Raw genomic sequence first — 13,782 nt, 5'->3', positions numbered from 1 at the left:
CCAGTAGACTCTGATCCCCACCCCAAAGTAAGAGATTGTATAGGTAATTCATTAATAAGAAATTTTTTCTCTATTTTGCTAATTATCACTCTGCTTTGTATCTGAACAGATGGCATCATCATTGGTAGAGTAACACCTCACAAAGGGCACTTGATCATCCCCTGATAAGCCTTCTCAGTTCTAAGATAATCACATTCTCTTTAACAACTTTTCAGTTTTTAACACAAAAATAAGACTAATACAAAAGTTCAGGGGAAAAGTAGAAAATGTTTAAGGTAGAAGAAAAACCTATATTAAACTAAATATTCTACTACAAAATTCTCCTGCTTTTATGAAGCCTTTAGTGTAACCCTAGATATGAGTGTGTGGCATAAATGGGATGTGATGACATGGTAAAGTTACTAAAGTTTCCATTTCACAGCTGGTTTGTGCTGGAGTGCACAGAGCTAACCTCGACTCCCGCCCCCAAACTGCCACTATAGTTGAAGAAATCATTAAACAAGACATGATAGAACTCATGCAGAATGAGTGAATGCTAGATGAGCTTCCGAGGGTTGCTTATTTGGGACTAGAAGTTCAGGACAGAGTTCCTGAACAAAGTAAAATTATATATATATGATTTTACATACATACATATATATATATATATATATACACACACACACACATACATACATACATATATACAAGGCACTAATTTCAAACTCAAATCATCTTATATTAGATATAATAGTAGCTGTGGGTGAGGGTAGAGGGTTGGGCAAATTGTGAAAAGTAAGATTGAGCTCTGCAATAATTTCCACTGGGTGCTGTCTATGCCCTTCTCCCAATTCTGGTAAGTCCCACAGGTACCTCGACCTCAGCATGCCCCAAACTAAGCACACCTGCTTCCCTCCATCACCTGTAACTTGCTCCTTCTTCTCTGCCCCTATTTTCACCCTCCAATGAATTGCCAAGTCCTATGGATACTTGCTCCAGTATATCTCCAGTGTCTCCCCTTTTCCCTCATGCACACTGTCCCTGTCCTCAGGCCCACATCTCCTCCCACTTGGATGGCCCCATCAACAACCTCACTGGTCTTGTTGGCGACAGTACTCCCAACTCTAATACATTTCGTGGACTGCAGCCAGAGCAGTCTTTCCAAAACATGAAGCTGACCTTGTCATTCACCTTCTTAACATGCCTTATTAGACCTCCCTGTGTCTTGCCGCCTTATTCCTTGCCCCTCTCCTCCTTGCAACCGACAGTACAACTAGTGTGAACGATTCTGGTGTGTTTAGTGGATCACTTTCTCTCGTAGAGGTCTTCGCCCATATTGCTTCCTCTCCTAGAACACTTCTCCTTGCTTCTCTTATCCTGGGGGCTAATTTCTGTGCATCCTTCCAACTGAAGTTTATTCAACACTTCCTCTAGGAGGCCTCCCTAGACTCCCAAGTCTTGGTAAATGCTTGTTATATGCTCCTTTCAGCAGTAACTTCTACTTCCCTAATCATTCTACATAATATATCATAGTATATTGTGTTAGAACTACTTGAGGTTTTGTTTTGTTTTGTTTTTTAGGAAAGCAGTGACTCATCACATCCAGTATAACTGCTCGATTAAATGTCCATTTCTCCCACTACAGTGTAAGCTCTTTGTAGGCAGGAGCAGCGTGTAATGATCATCACTGAACCACTAGTGTCTAGGAGGGGGCCTGGCATGTGAGAGGAAATCGATATGTATGTACTAAATAGAATGAAAGAAATAAGTTTCCCATATTATCCCTCAGCATTCCTAATAACTGATGTGTCACTTTGTTTCTATTCATCTGTATGAGGTTATTTGAGGGCTTTTCACCCATTCCTGACCAAGTCTTTCAATGGCTGCTGTCTGCCCTGGGATAATGTTTAAGGTTTAATCTAGCATGGCACACCAGGCTCATTAGCCTACTTTCCCCGCCTCGTCTCTGTTCCTTTGTTTAAATGAAGTCTATGTTCTGACCACACCAGACTTCTCGGGTTTCCTCAAGGTCACGCTAATCTCTTGCTCCACAGTACCTCTGCATTGTGACAATCTTCCCTCTACCTGTAACACCTGGCTATTCACTACTTGCTCTTTGATTCCACAAAGGTCATCCCTTGAAAGCCCAACTGACTGGGCTTCCTGCCTCCTACCAGCAACGGAAGTGGGAACCGGCTTTCTGAGTGTTACAGCACCCCACTCATTCTTCTCCCTAGGGTTTGAATTTTGACTTTCTTCTAAGATCATAACTTCATGAAGAGAAGGGAGAAGAATCTTCTGCTGTCCATATTCACCTCATCTAACACAGCACCTGGCACAAAAGGTGCTCAATGAATATCCTTTGAGTACATGATTTTCCTTGAAATGAGTACATTTTTTCAAATGTAGGTAAGGAAAACCAAGATTAAGCACCTGCAATTATTTTTAGCCAAATTGACACAATGTGCTCACGTATTTCTTATGAAGATCCATACGGGCACCTCCTGTCAGGTCAATGACCTGAACTCCAACCCAGGGATGAAGGAGGGCTACTGTCTTCACCTTTATCTCTGGCATTTTTTCATCCAGTTTCAATTATACTTTATAAGAATATTGCTTCCAACAAAGCCTTCAAATCATACATGTTCATAAAATATTCATCTCAATCTGACAGAGTCTAAGAACTGTTCAGTTCCACCATTACTGCAGACTGCTGTGCACCCCAAGACGTTAGCTTTACAGGGTACAAATGCTTCCTACTTCTCTCTTTATTTTGATCTTGTCAGGTCTGTACAGAGGAAAAAATTACTGACAGAACGTTCTCTGGAAAAAAATAATACCTTATAGCCAATAGTTCTAGGATAATTGGAAATTCAACAACAACAACAACAACACCTGTCATTCTCTTAGAAAATTCCAGCTGCTTAGTAGAAGATGCATCCAAGGAAGACTGGCTGACCCTTCACGGTTAGCACAACCTATATCTCCCCCTTAGAGCAATGCAAGGCCTCTGGGGCCAAACCCATTTCATCTTGGAGCTACCAGAGGCCTATTAATGTAATCCTCCACCGGCTGATTGATCCTTCTGGGCACTCAGCAATAGAATCCAAATTCCCATAGCTGAGAGAAGGTGAAGGGCCCTCGCTGCTCAACCAGGTACAGAACTGCTCAAACCCACCCAGCCAGTTCGGTTCTCCATGTGTGTTCAAATCCTTTCCCTCCCTCCCTCCTTCCCTTCTCCCTCCCTCCCTCTCTCTCTCTCTCTCTCTCTCTCTCTCACACACACACACACACACACACACACCTACTACAATGTCTATAAATAATCCCTCCTCTGAAGACATGGTTTGAAACTCTAATTAGGGTTACTCAGCATTTGTAAAGAGGTCCAATCTTTTCCCAAAGGCAAAGCATCTCACTAACATTCCCTCCAGTGTGCCTGAACTTAGAAGTTCTTAGGGGCCTGGGAGAGACTGGAGCCAACCTGTCCCACAGAGATGGGGGCAGGGGGTGGTGGGGGTGGTGGTGGTGGCCAGATCAGCTCATGTGATAGAAGCCGATTCTCAGCTTCAGAAGCAAATCTGAAACAGCAGCCTGTAGTTGAAGGCCGTGGGCTCCTAGGATTTGAGAGGTCAGTAGGAATGTTTTGCAGGATCTTTATCAAGGGAAAACAGTAAGAGGCATGAGAATTTGGGCTCTTCTGAGGGTGAGGCCAAGGTCAGAGCTCAGTGTGCCTGCACTGGCCAATGGGTGGTGGTGTGTGTGTTTGAAGATTGTGAGGTTATTCTGATGGCTGCGGAGAGAGTTATAAAGTATGTAAAAAGACCTATTCAAAGGAAAGCATTCTGTAACATCCCTACTCTGGAGCTGGGAGCACAATGACTAGGCAAGGAGGGCCAGTGATGGGGAAATGAGAAGAGCAGAAGAGGAGTTCCCAGTGTGGTCCTGTCAAAGAGAGTTGTGTCTTTTCCAAAGTCTTTGGATGGCTGCAGATGACAAAGTTGGACAGCTGAATGTGGGATGAGAGGACACAGTAAGTAGCTGAAGAGGAGTTCCTGGCTCTCTTGGTCAGCCCTCATCCTGCAACTTACAGCTCCTTCGGTACTCACATCCTGGGCAACCCTCCAGGTACCATTCCCTTAATTCTAAGTCCCTTGAGGGGATGACCAAGTTATCCTGATCTGATCAGACAGGGAACACTGAGCCACATGGCTTAATTGGAAGGTCAGCTCCTTAACTAGACTGCAAATTACTTTAGGGTATGGATTGATCTTATACTTTTTCTTGGTTGTCCATTCCAGGTGCAGGTTTTTAATAAAGGACCATCATAATTAATTTTCTAAAGACACATTATTTTGTGACATAAACTATTCTAAGCGCGCTATATGAATGAATTTATTTGTCATACTAACTAAATGAAGTAGTGCCATTATTATCTTTGTTTTACAGAGAAGAAAACTGTAGCACAGAGAGGTTAAGTAACTTGCCCAAGGTCACAAAGTCATGAGGGACAGAGTTGGGGTTCAAATCCAGACAGAGTGGCTCTAGCATTAATGCTCTAAACCAATCCATGGTTCTGCTTCTTACAGACACGTGTGATTCTTGAATTTCTTGTGGCTTTTGTGTGATTGGGGGGCAAGGGTGGGGAAATCTAAGGATGTGATGAGCTTTCTTAGAATTAGAAGAAACAGCTACTAATAAGAACACCAAAGTCATAGCCTCTTTTTATTACTCACCATTACCACTCAGAGGGGAAAAAAAATGAAAACCAACTAAAACTATTCTCACTTAAGAGTCCATTTTGGTCCCATTAGATTGTTTTGCTTGATTGGCTCAATCCTGGTAAACTCAGCTTGGTCCTTGGTTTTCCACAGCCTCAAATCCTGTAGGAGGATGGGTTTCTTTCTAGGGCCAACTCATGGTTCATGCTACCCTCAAAGCAGAGCCAACCTAAACTTCTTGTACCACAGTGTATGTTATGCTGTTTTGGGTCCCCAAATCTCTGTTAGATGCACCAGACCTAATCCAACTTCCCAAAGCAGGATTTGAGTAATGATCCTGCCCCTGTAGTAATGTTGTCTACATGTCATGCGTGTGGGATGTGAGAAGAGCTAAAGAAATCACCACGTGGCCAAAGGCAGAGCTGCATGGGACATGGGACAAGGATAGAATTCCAGAAAGGTAAAGAAGGGGATGATCATCAGTAAGATGAGAACGGAGAAGTTCTGGGAATTGGAGAGCACTGAGGAGCATCTGAGCAAGGGCTGACACTGGAAAGGGAGAAGCCAGGTCAGTGGAAGAAAGGTGAAGAGGGGAATGAGAAATGAGAGCAAACTGAGGCTGAGGCCAGACAGGTAACACGAGAAGCTGAAATTTGACAAGGGAAGAAAGGAGGCAGAGAGGATGCCGGGAGAAAGAATTGTTCCTAGGACAGAAGTTACATCAGAATTCTGCATCTGACCCTCCTGACCATTTTGCTCTGCCTCAGAATTTTCATTTTTTTACATTTATTTATTTATTTATTTATTTATTTGAGAGACAGAGCACAAGTGGGGGAGGGGCAGAGAGAGAAGGAGACACAATCCGAAGCAGGCTCCAGGCTCTGAGCTGTCAGCATGGAGCCCGACTCGGGGCTTGAACTCACAAACCGTGAAATCATGACCTGAGATGAAGTTGGATGCTTAACCCACTGAGCCACTCCGGTGCCCCCAGAATTTTCATTTCTAACGGGGCTCAGTGATGAGCCTATCTAGAGCTATGGGAACATTATGCAGAAGTAACAAGAAATGGTCAGAAAACATTCAGGTTGCTTCATATGGTTTTTGCACCACGTAAGCCTCACTGACCTATTCAGTTTAGCTCTGATCACAATGGAACAGGATGGTGGCTGTGAGCAAGCCACTCTCCAGCATCCTTACTCCCCAGTTCCATGCATTCCATTATTCACTCATCATCAATGACCAAGATACCTCCCTGTACTAGGAGCTAGGATTATAAAGAGAAATCAGTCATACTCTCCGTGTGCAAGTTGTTCATAGACGATGTGGAAGACAGATAGCTAAAAATAATAATGTGATTAGAAGTGCTAGGAGACAGGTACTAACAAAGCACTACTGGGAGGCAAGAAAGTCGGTCCTTCAACCACTTCCCGTATATACCCCCATCCCTTACCTTAATTGGCTCATTTCACCAGGAAAGTCCCCTTCCAACCCAGATCTCCTAGCCACATCCCTTGAAATTTTGACCATTCTTCAAATCTAAGGTTAAATGCCATTTTTTTTCAACAAAGCAGTTCCTCATCTGAAAAGTAGGGACTAATGGGAATTAATCTTTCTATTCCGTGTGCCTCTATAACACCTTCTTTATATCTCTGTTTTAATATTTACCCCAATCATTTTTCATTATGTACAGTAATATATGTATATAAAACTACATCGTAAGCTCCTTTACACTAGGGTTGATGCCTAATTCATCTTTGGGTCTTCCCCCAGGCCTAAGCACGGAAGTTTCTTAAAACGCACTCAGGGTCAGCTTATCTAGAGCCACTAATCTACAGTCCCTTTTAGGATGCTAAAGTGAGAGGGCCTTGCTTCATTTTGGCAATTGTGAGTACTTTTTTGCACATGCCAAAATCATCTCTTGTTTTAAAGAGGCCTAAAAGAAATGGCTTTTAGACCTAACATAAGTCATTCTTCCCATCTCTTTTCACATTTAGGTAAAGAACAGGTATTAAAAAAGAAACAAAACCTCCAATTAATCAAAGTATTTTTAATTTGGAAAAGACTCTATATTTAATTTAACCCAATGTCTTAATTACAAATGAGGAAACTAAGTCCCGAGCAATTCAGATACTTCTTCAGTATCAAACAGCCAGAATCAACAATATCAAATTTCTTAAGTTCAAGGCTCTCTCCAATAGACTAAAGAGTTTACCTTCAATAAAAAGAAGGGGGAAAGCATGGTTTAAAAGAGAAGGAATACACTAAAATACAAAAAAAGAGTTCATTTAAAAGCTATGCAAATTACAGAAAAAATTTTTCCTACCAGTCCATTTGTCCAAAAAGAATATCATGCTTTCATTAACATCAGTGAAAATATATGTAGATTTTGAAGCCTAATTTAAAAATCTGATTTTTGCAATTTCCAGATCCTTTACCCTTGGGGTCCCCAGTCATTCTAAACACTTGGCAATGAGATTCATTCTGAGGTTCTTGTCCGGGATATTTCAATATATTTGGGTGATGTTGGCCATTAACAGGTGTCCTTAACAGTTGTGTAAGTAAAATAATACATCAAGGCTTTGTTGAGAGGTGCACATTCACACATGTTCTCTCCCATCACGACTTAGGCAAATGCAGCCGATGCACTTGAACCTAACAGTTTACTCTATTCCAGTTCTGTTATTGCCTTTTCTCTGACCTTTCCCAGGTCACTGCTGTCCCACCCCCATCCTGACAGATTTGACACAATCTTACAGACATCCCACATCGTCGGTCAGATACAGGAGCACACGCCCACATACATACCACACAAAATAGATTTAAGCAATACATTTGAATTTGAAACTTACTGGGTTTTAGTTTTAAACAGGGATACTTCTGTACCACTATATATATATATATACGTATATAGATACACACACACACACACTCACACATATATCATATAAAATACATATATACATATGAAATTATAAACATGAAAATATATATTACTCAGATATATGATATTTATACAAATATGAGTATCTATCTCTTCCCAGTGATACATAATCACTCAGATAAAGACCACCTGATTTTAAAAATTATTTCATTGCTGCAGAGGGCAGTCTGTGAAAACTGGTTTTTAGCTAGAGACTACCACCCCCTCCCCCAATACACACACACACACAGCTGCTCTGCCCTTTCCAAGGCCCCCCTCGGAGGCACAGGGATAGTGTATGGGTTTGGAGCCAGCTAGATAGGGGCTTGAATGTTAGTACTGTTATTCACTATTTGTATGATCTTAAAAAAAATTAACCTCTCTGGACAAGAATGTTCTTATTTCCAAAATGAGGATGTTAGTACCTATCTTGGAGGTGTAAAGATCTGAGGCAATGTTTGCCAGTGGGTGCTGCAGGTTAGTGCTTAGTAAATAATAACTATTATGATGAAGGTGATTATGGAGGGGAAGAGGATGAGGGCAGATGGGGGGGGAAAATGATGAATACCACTTCCTGAATGCCTTCTGTATTTCAGAATTTCTCAGCAAGCCTTGGCATAGCTTGACTGCTAGCCATTAGCTAGGGAATATTAAGCTTGAGGTAGGGGAAAGAAAAGCGGTGGGGAGGGGGCAGGGCTGGGTGGGGGTGGGTCCATAAATGGCTAGCACTTAATATGTGATTTTCCTGTGTTGGACTTATGCAGACATATACTCAAGCCCCTTCCACTGCTGGGAAAAGGGCATTCACAGAAGTGAATTCAGCATGTTGAGGAGTCAGAGGAGTCAAGGTCATTTTTCCTTTCTCTCTCTCTCTCTCTTTCTTTTTTTTTCCCCCTGCATAGAAGGACCAGACTTCACAAAGCAGGGTGAACAAATCCTGTGTCTTCCATGGTGGCTAATCATAGCATTTCCAGTTACAGCATCAGGCTCTGGCTGTTTTGCCCCCCTCCCCTGGCAATTCTAGTAATTCTAGAGAGATACCCTGTAGATTTCAGAACAAATGCCCAGCTCCCTTCTGGAGTCACGGTGTCAGAGTGCAAGGCCACAGGCAGAGCTGCTGCTGTGCTTTGAGCCGTCCAAAGTACAACAGGAAGGAGGAAGCTCCAACCTACCCCGGACATGCCCAGAATGACAGAGCCATTTAGGGCCTGCCTAAGATGCCATGCTGTTTGCAAACACATACTACCTGCCACACCATCTGACCAAACAATGCCACCGGAAAGCCCGAAGACAAATGACTAATGTTAAAAGAAGCCTGTGCATCATCTCAGTGATGACTCCACAGGCGTCAATTAAACACGGAAAAGACCTGTTCAGGAGCATGACCATCAGGCATTTCCCAAGGAGCTATAGTCAATGGCTGATAAAACACAAGTGATCATAACCATAAAGAGATTTAGCAGCCCTCTCTTTGCTCAAAAGCAGCAAGAGCCCACAGGGACAATGAACCTGGAAGACCTCCAAAAGAAGAGGCAAGTAAGGAAAAGGCTGCATCTGAAGCCAGCCCCGCTCTTCCTCATGCATAGAAAGCAAAGATCTGGGTTGCATGAGGTCATCTTTTCAGCCACTAAAAAATCAGACTGCTCCCAGGGATGCCTGGGAGTTTGTCTGGTAGTCTAGGGGTGAACATCAACTGTTATGTCTCCAGGTGGGAGAAACATTGGCAGTAGTTCCTCCCCTGCCCCTAGGGGTACTTTTCAAGTTGAGGCGGCTGGAACTTTGTCCAGCACAGCAGACCAGGATCACTGGAGGCTACACGTCCTTCCCTAGAAACCATGCTTTAACCAGCCTTTGAGCGGAAGGAAGAGGACACATTTAATAAATTTAATGAGAGTGATGCCAAGGCATAAAACCCCCAGGCGAGAAACAGTGGCTGGAGCAGAAGTGCTTTTCAAGGCTTTAGTTCTAGATCAGTCAGGCAGACACCTGTATATATATAGAGAAATCTTCAAACACCAGCTCATCACACCTAATGACTGCCTGTGACCTCTGATGAGCATTTGTATTCTCTAATTCTGGCTTTTCCAACAGCAAAAACATGTGTCTTTATACTCAGTCCTGGTTCTGAACCTGTTCTCTAATGTTAATCTTTGTTTACTTCGTTTCTTTGTTTGTTTGTTTTTCGTATATGCAAGGTCAGATGAATGAGACACGAAATACTTTTCAGTTTTGATTTTGATCCAGATCAAAAATTTGTTAATGGCTCTTTATTCATTACTCTTGAGCTCTCCTTTTTTCTTTAAGTGATTCAGGTAAATGCACCCCTCATGTGGCCTGGTTTCAACATTAAGAATGTAACATTCTTAGAATGAGGCTATCAAGTAAAAACAAAACCAAACAAAACCAAACAAACAAATAAACAAGAAATGGTGTTCCATTCTTCTGAGTCTCTTTTGCCAATGATGCAGTGTACTTAAATCTGTTTATGGCAGCTGCTTCAGTGTTAAGTTTTCGGTTGGAAATAAAAAGAGGTTTGGTAAGGTCACTGACAATTATTTTCTCAGCGCAACAGAAAAGCAACCCAATCCATTAATGACACTAAAATGGCAGAAGCAAACACAGTGGGAACAAGTAGGAATAGAAGAGTACCTGGGATTGCCAGATTGGAAAGGGGGACGTTGTGGAGGTGAGGGGGGAGCGAGGCCATCCAGTCGGCATTGCAGACCTCCGATGATGTCTTTGTCCCGGTGGGGTTGGGGGAGCAGATGGTCCCCATCCTGAGTTTCCTCCTTACCTTCCTAACTGCTAGCATCCCTCTTTGTCAGTCAACAAACTGCCCGGTGCCACTCACTCCGTGATCATCATGGTCCAGACTTTAGACATTCCAGAGCCACCTTTGTCACGCCAGTCTTGCCAAAGGGCCTTCTGCCTGGGAGACGGGGCAAATAGATGGTTCCCTACCCCCCACACCCACCCCCCAGCACCCGCAGTCCCCACCCTCTCTGGCCCAGCCACTGTTCCACTCCCTTAATCTGCTCAGACCTGGCTCCGTTAAACTTCTTACGTTCCCCTCTGGAGCCGGGGTTAGGTAGGCCCCTGGAGATAAATCTTACAGAAACTGAACGTCCGACGAGCAGCCACGCCCGGAGCCACTCACACGACAGGTGCCCACACGGCACACAGAGAAGCCGGTGGGTCTACACACACGTGAGCGCCCGGCCGCCACATCACGAGCCAGATTTACCCCGCTAGTGTGTCACTGGGCTGGCACCGAAGCTGGGCCTGCCTACTACTCCTCCCCCGGCTTCTCAGCACACACTCCCCCTGCCCTGTGGCTTCCCGAAGGCGCTCAGAAGTGTAACCGGCGGCACCCGGACTCCCTGCAGCCCCGCCCCGCACTGCCGGGCAGATTTGCCGGGCTACACGGCCCGTGATTGGCCGCTGGCGGAGCGCGCTCCGATTGGCTGGCGCCTCCCGGGCTGCCCCTCCGAGTGCTCCCACCCTTCCGCGGCCGGGTCCCCTCCCTCCGCTACTCCTGCCTCAGTGAAGCTCGGCAGGCGCCGCTGCGGGGACTGCAGGCAGGGAAACTTGCTGGCCTGGGCTGGTCAGACCTCAGACAGGTCTTACCTCCGGCCTTCCACGCAGCCAGCACTCAGATGTTGAACACGACCACAAATGTCTCTTTCCTTCCTTCTTTCCCGTAGACACACACACGCTGACAATTACATAGAACGTATTACACTTTCCATAAACCACAGAGGCAGCAGACATACGGGAAGTAAAGAGGATGAGAAACGTGCAATATCTCATACTTGGATGACAACGTCAAGGATGGTTTGTTTCAACCGTTACATAATGAAGATTCACTTGCCCCTTTTCCCCATTTTACGGAGGAGGGGATCGTGATAACTTACATTTGTATTATTTTGTTATTTGAAACCTTCTTGCAAATTCTTTCTTCCATTTGCTCTTCACACTACCCACATAAGGCAGGGAGGGTTGCTGGGGCATTCAGGGAGCAGTTCCTATGTCGGCACTAGTTGGAAATCCTATTTTGGAATGAAATCCTCAAGCCCAGAGGCTTTGTAGGCACACAAACCCATTTCCATGCTTTCTGCAATATTCCCTATTCCTTCAAATGGTACTTTTTCATGGTGGTAAACTATAGGGTCTCTAATGACTTGAGAACATTGCACATTGATAATAACAGAAACATCTTGGCAAACTGGCAAATTAAGAAAAACAACCTGGAACTTGATAGTGAGGCCCTGGAAGGCTTCAGGTCAGGCAGCTCCTGGCTGACTCAGGAGGGGCTTATATGAAAAGCAAACAGCAAGCTTTGCTGAGGGAAAACTGGAGGCTGACATTTAATCACCGAATGACCACCCCCCCCACCCCCACAGCAGCAATGCCTGCGCCCCAGCCGCATTTCAGTACACAAAACTCTTGCTGCCTATGACTCCCTTTTGACATCTTACTCAAAGTTCCTCTTCTAGGCTATTTTTAACATTCATTTAAGCCTGTTTTTTCAGCGCTCTGAGCTGCATGGTATTACAGAAAGTTTTTTCCCCCCTTAGAGGAGTATCCCTTGTTTAAAAATTTTTTTTTTTAACGTTTATTTATTTTTGAGACAGAGAGAGACAGAGCATGAACGGGGGAGGGTCAGAGAGAGAGGGAGACACAGAATCCGAAACAGGCTCCAGGCTCTGAGCTGTCAGCATAGAGCCTGAGGCGGGGCTCGAACTCACGGACTGCGAGATCATGACCTGAGCCGAAGTCAGCCGCTTAACCGACTGAGCCACCCAGGCGCCCCATCCCTTGTTTAATAAAAAGAAAGTGTACACTATTTATCATGTATCTTCTGATATTTAAAGGGCACTTCAATATAGCGCTCTTTTTTCAAGTACACCACAGGATATTGAGAATATGTTGTCTGTTTGAGTCCACAATTTTTTTTTTTTTTTCCTCAGAGAAAAATCACTCTGTAAAGGACGAGCACAACATTTACTTTTGAAATGTCACCTTTCTGGGCTTTCCTTGAGCTTCAAACCTTTTAAAAAGAATTTCTAAACACAAAACTTTATGAAACTGGCCAAGGCAAGCAAAACGTGTGCTTTAAGCTCTATTGTGGAATGTCCATTTCAATGTCTTTTCTTCCCCTTGAGTTTTGAGCTCTTCGAGGAAGGAGTGAACATATTAAAAAAGCGTGGAACTTTAGACTTAGAGACAGCACTGTGAAAATTCAAAAACAAGAGAAGTGGAATCACTGAAGACGAGAAGGTTTGCACCTCTATGAAATTGGCAGCTTTTTTGATCACAACTACTTGATTTGGACAAGAAAACAGCTCCAAAGAAGGCAACACTCTCTTCGTATGTTTTTCATATATTCTTGAGTCAGTCCTGGGAGAGATCTTGCAGATGAAATCACGGTATTTGTACTTGGTGTCTAGCGGGTGCTGTTTGTTAGAAGGAGGCAGAAGCTTGGGGGTTCTCTGTCGTGTCTTAGAGGGGTGATTTTCACACATTAATGTGTAAATCTATCATATTCTGATTGCACTGTTCTGAGATGGGCACAGATTCTGCATTCCTAAGTTTGTGGCTGTGCTGGTTCAGACCACACTCGTAGGTAGCAAAAGCCTTAGATTACAGGCTCATGTTTGATAGGTGGGAACGTGTATTGCTTTTGCTCTTTCTTTTCCAAGGTTTTATAATATTTTTACATCGCTTTTGTAATTTAAAAAACTTGCGTGAAGAATCTCAGCTGAGAATCTGTAAGTATAAGATAATGATTTTTCTTTCATATAATGTAATGGAAACCAAATTATCAGTGGGATTTTGTATACTATGCCAGAGATATTTAGGGGAAAATATATATATTTTTAAATTTACATTCAAATTAGATAACACACAGTGTAGTCTTGGCTTCAGGAGTAGAACCCAGTGACTCATCGCTTACATATAACACCCAGTGCTTATCCCAACAAGTGCCCTCCTTAATGCCCATCACCCGTTTAGCCCATCCCACTACCCACCTCCCCTCTAGCAATCCTCACTTGGTTCTCTGTATTTAGGAGTCTCCTATGGTTTGCCTCCCTCTGTTTTTTATCTTATTTTTCCTTCCCTTCCCCAATGTTCATCTGGTTTCTCAAATTCCACATATGA

General features: G+C 43.7%; 1 protein-coding gene across 1 annotated transcript in view; it reads right to left on the bottom strand.

Moving 5' to 3' along the window:
- The window catches only part of PLCXD2 (phosphatidylinositol specific phospholipase C X domain containing 2), a 49,908-nt gene extending 39,310 nt beyond the window's left edge, over window positions 1–10,598 (bottom strand). The window contains exon 1 of the mRNA XM_049628158.1: window positions 10,270–10,598. Within this exon, the coding sequence (XP_049484115.1) occupies window positions 10,270–10,432 (163 nt within the window). The 5' untranslated portion in view covers window positions 10,433–10,598. The remainder of the gene's footprint in view (window positions 1–10,269) is intronic.
- Window positions 10,599–13,782: the final 3,184 nt, after the last annotated feature.

Source organism: Panthera uncia, chromosome C2 (assembly GCF_023721935.1).
Source record: "Panthera uncia isolate 11264 chromosome C2, Puncia_PCG_1.0, whole genome shotgun sequence".
Classification (NCBI taxonomy): domain Eukaryota; kingdom Metazoa; phylum Chordata; class Mammalia; order Carnivora; family Felidae; genus Panthera; species Panthera uncia.
This window is presented reverse-complemented; position numbering and strand designations above follow the sequence as displayed.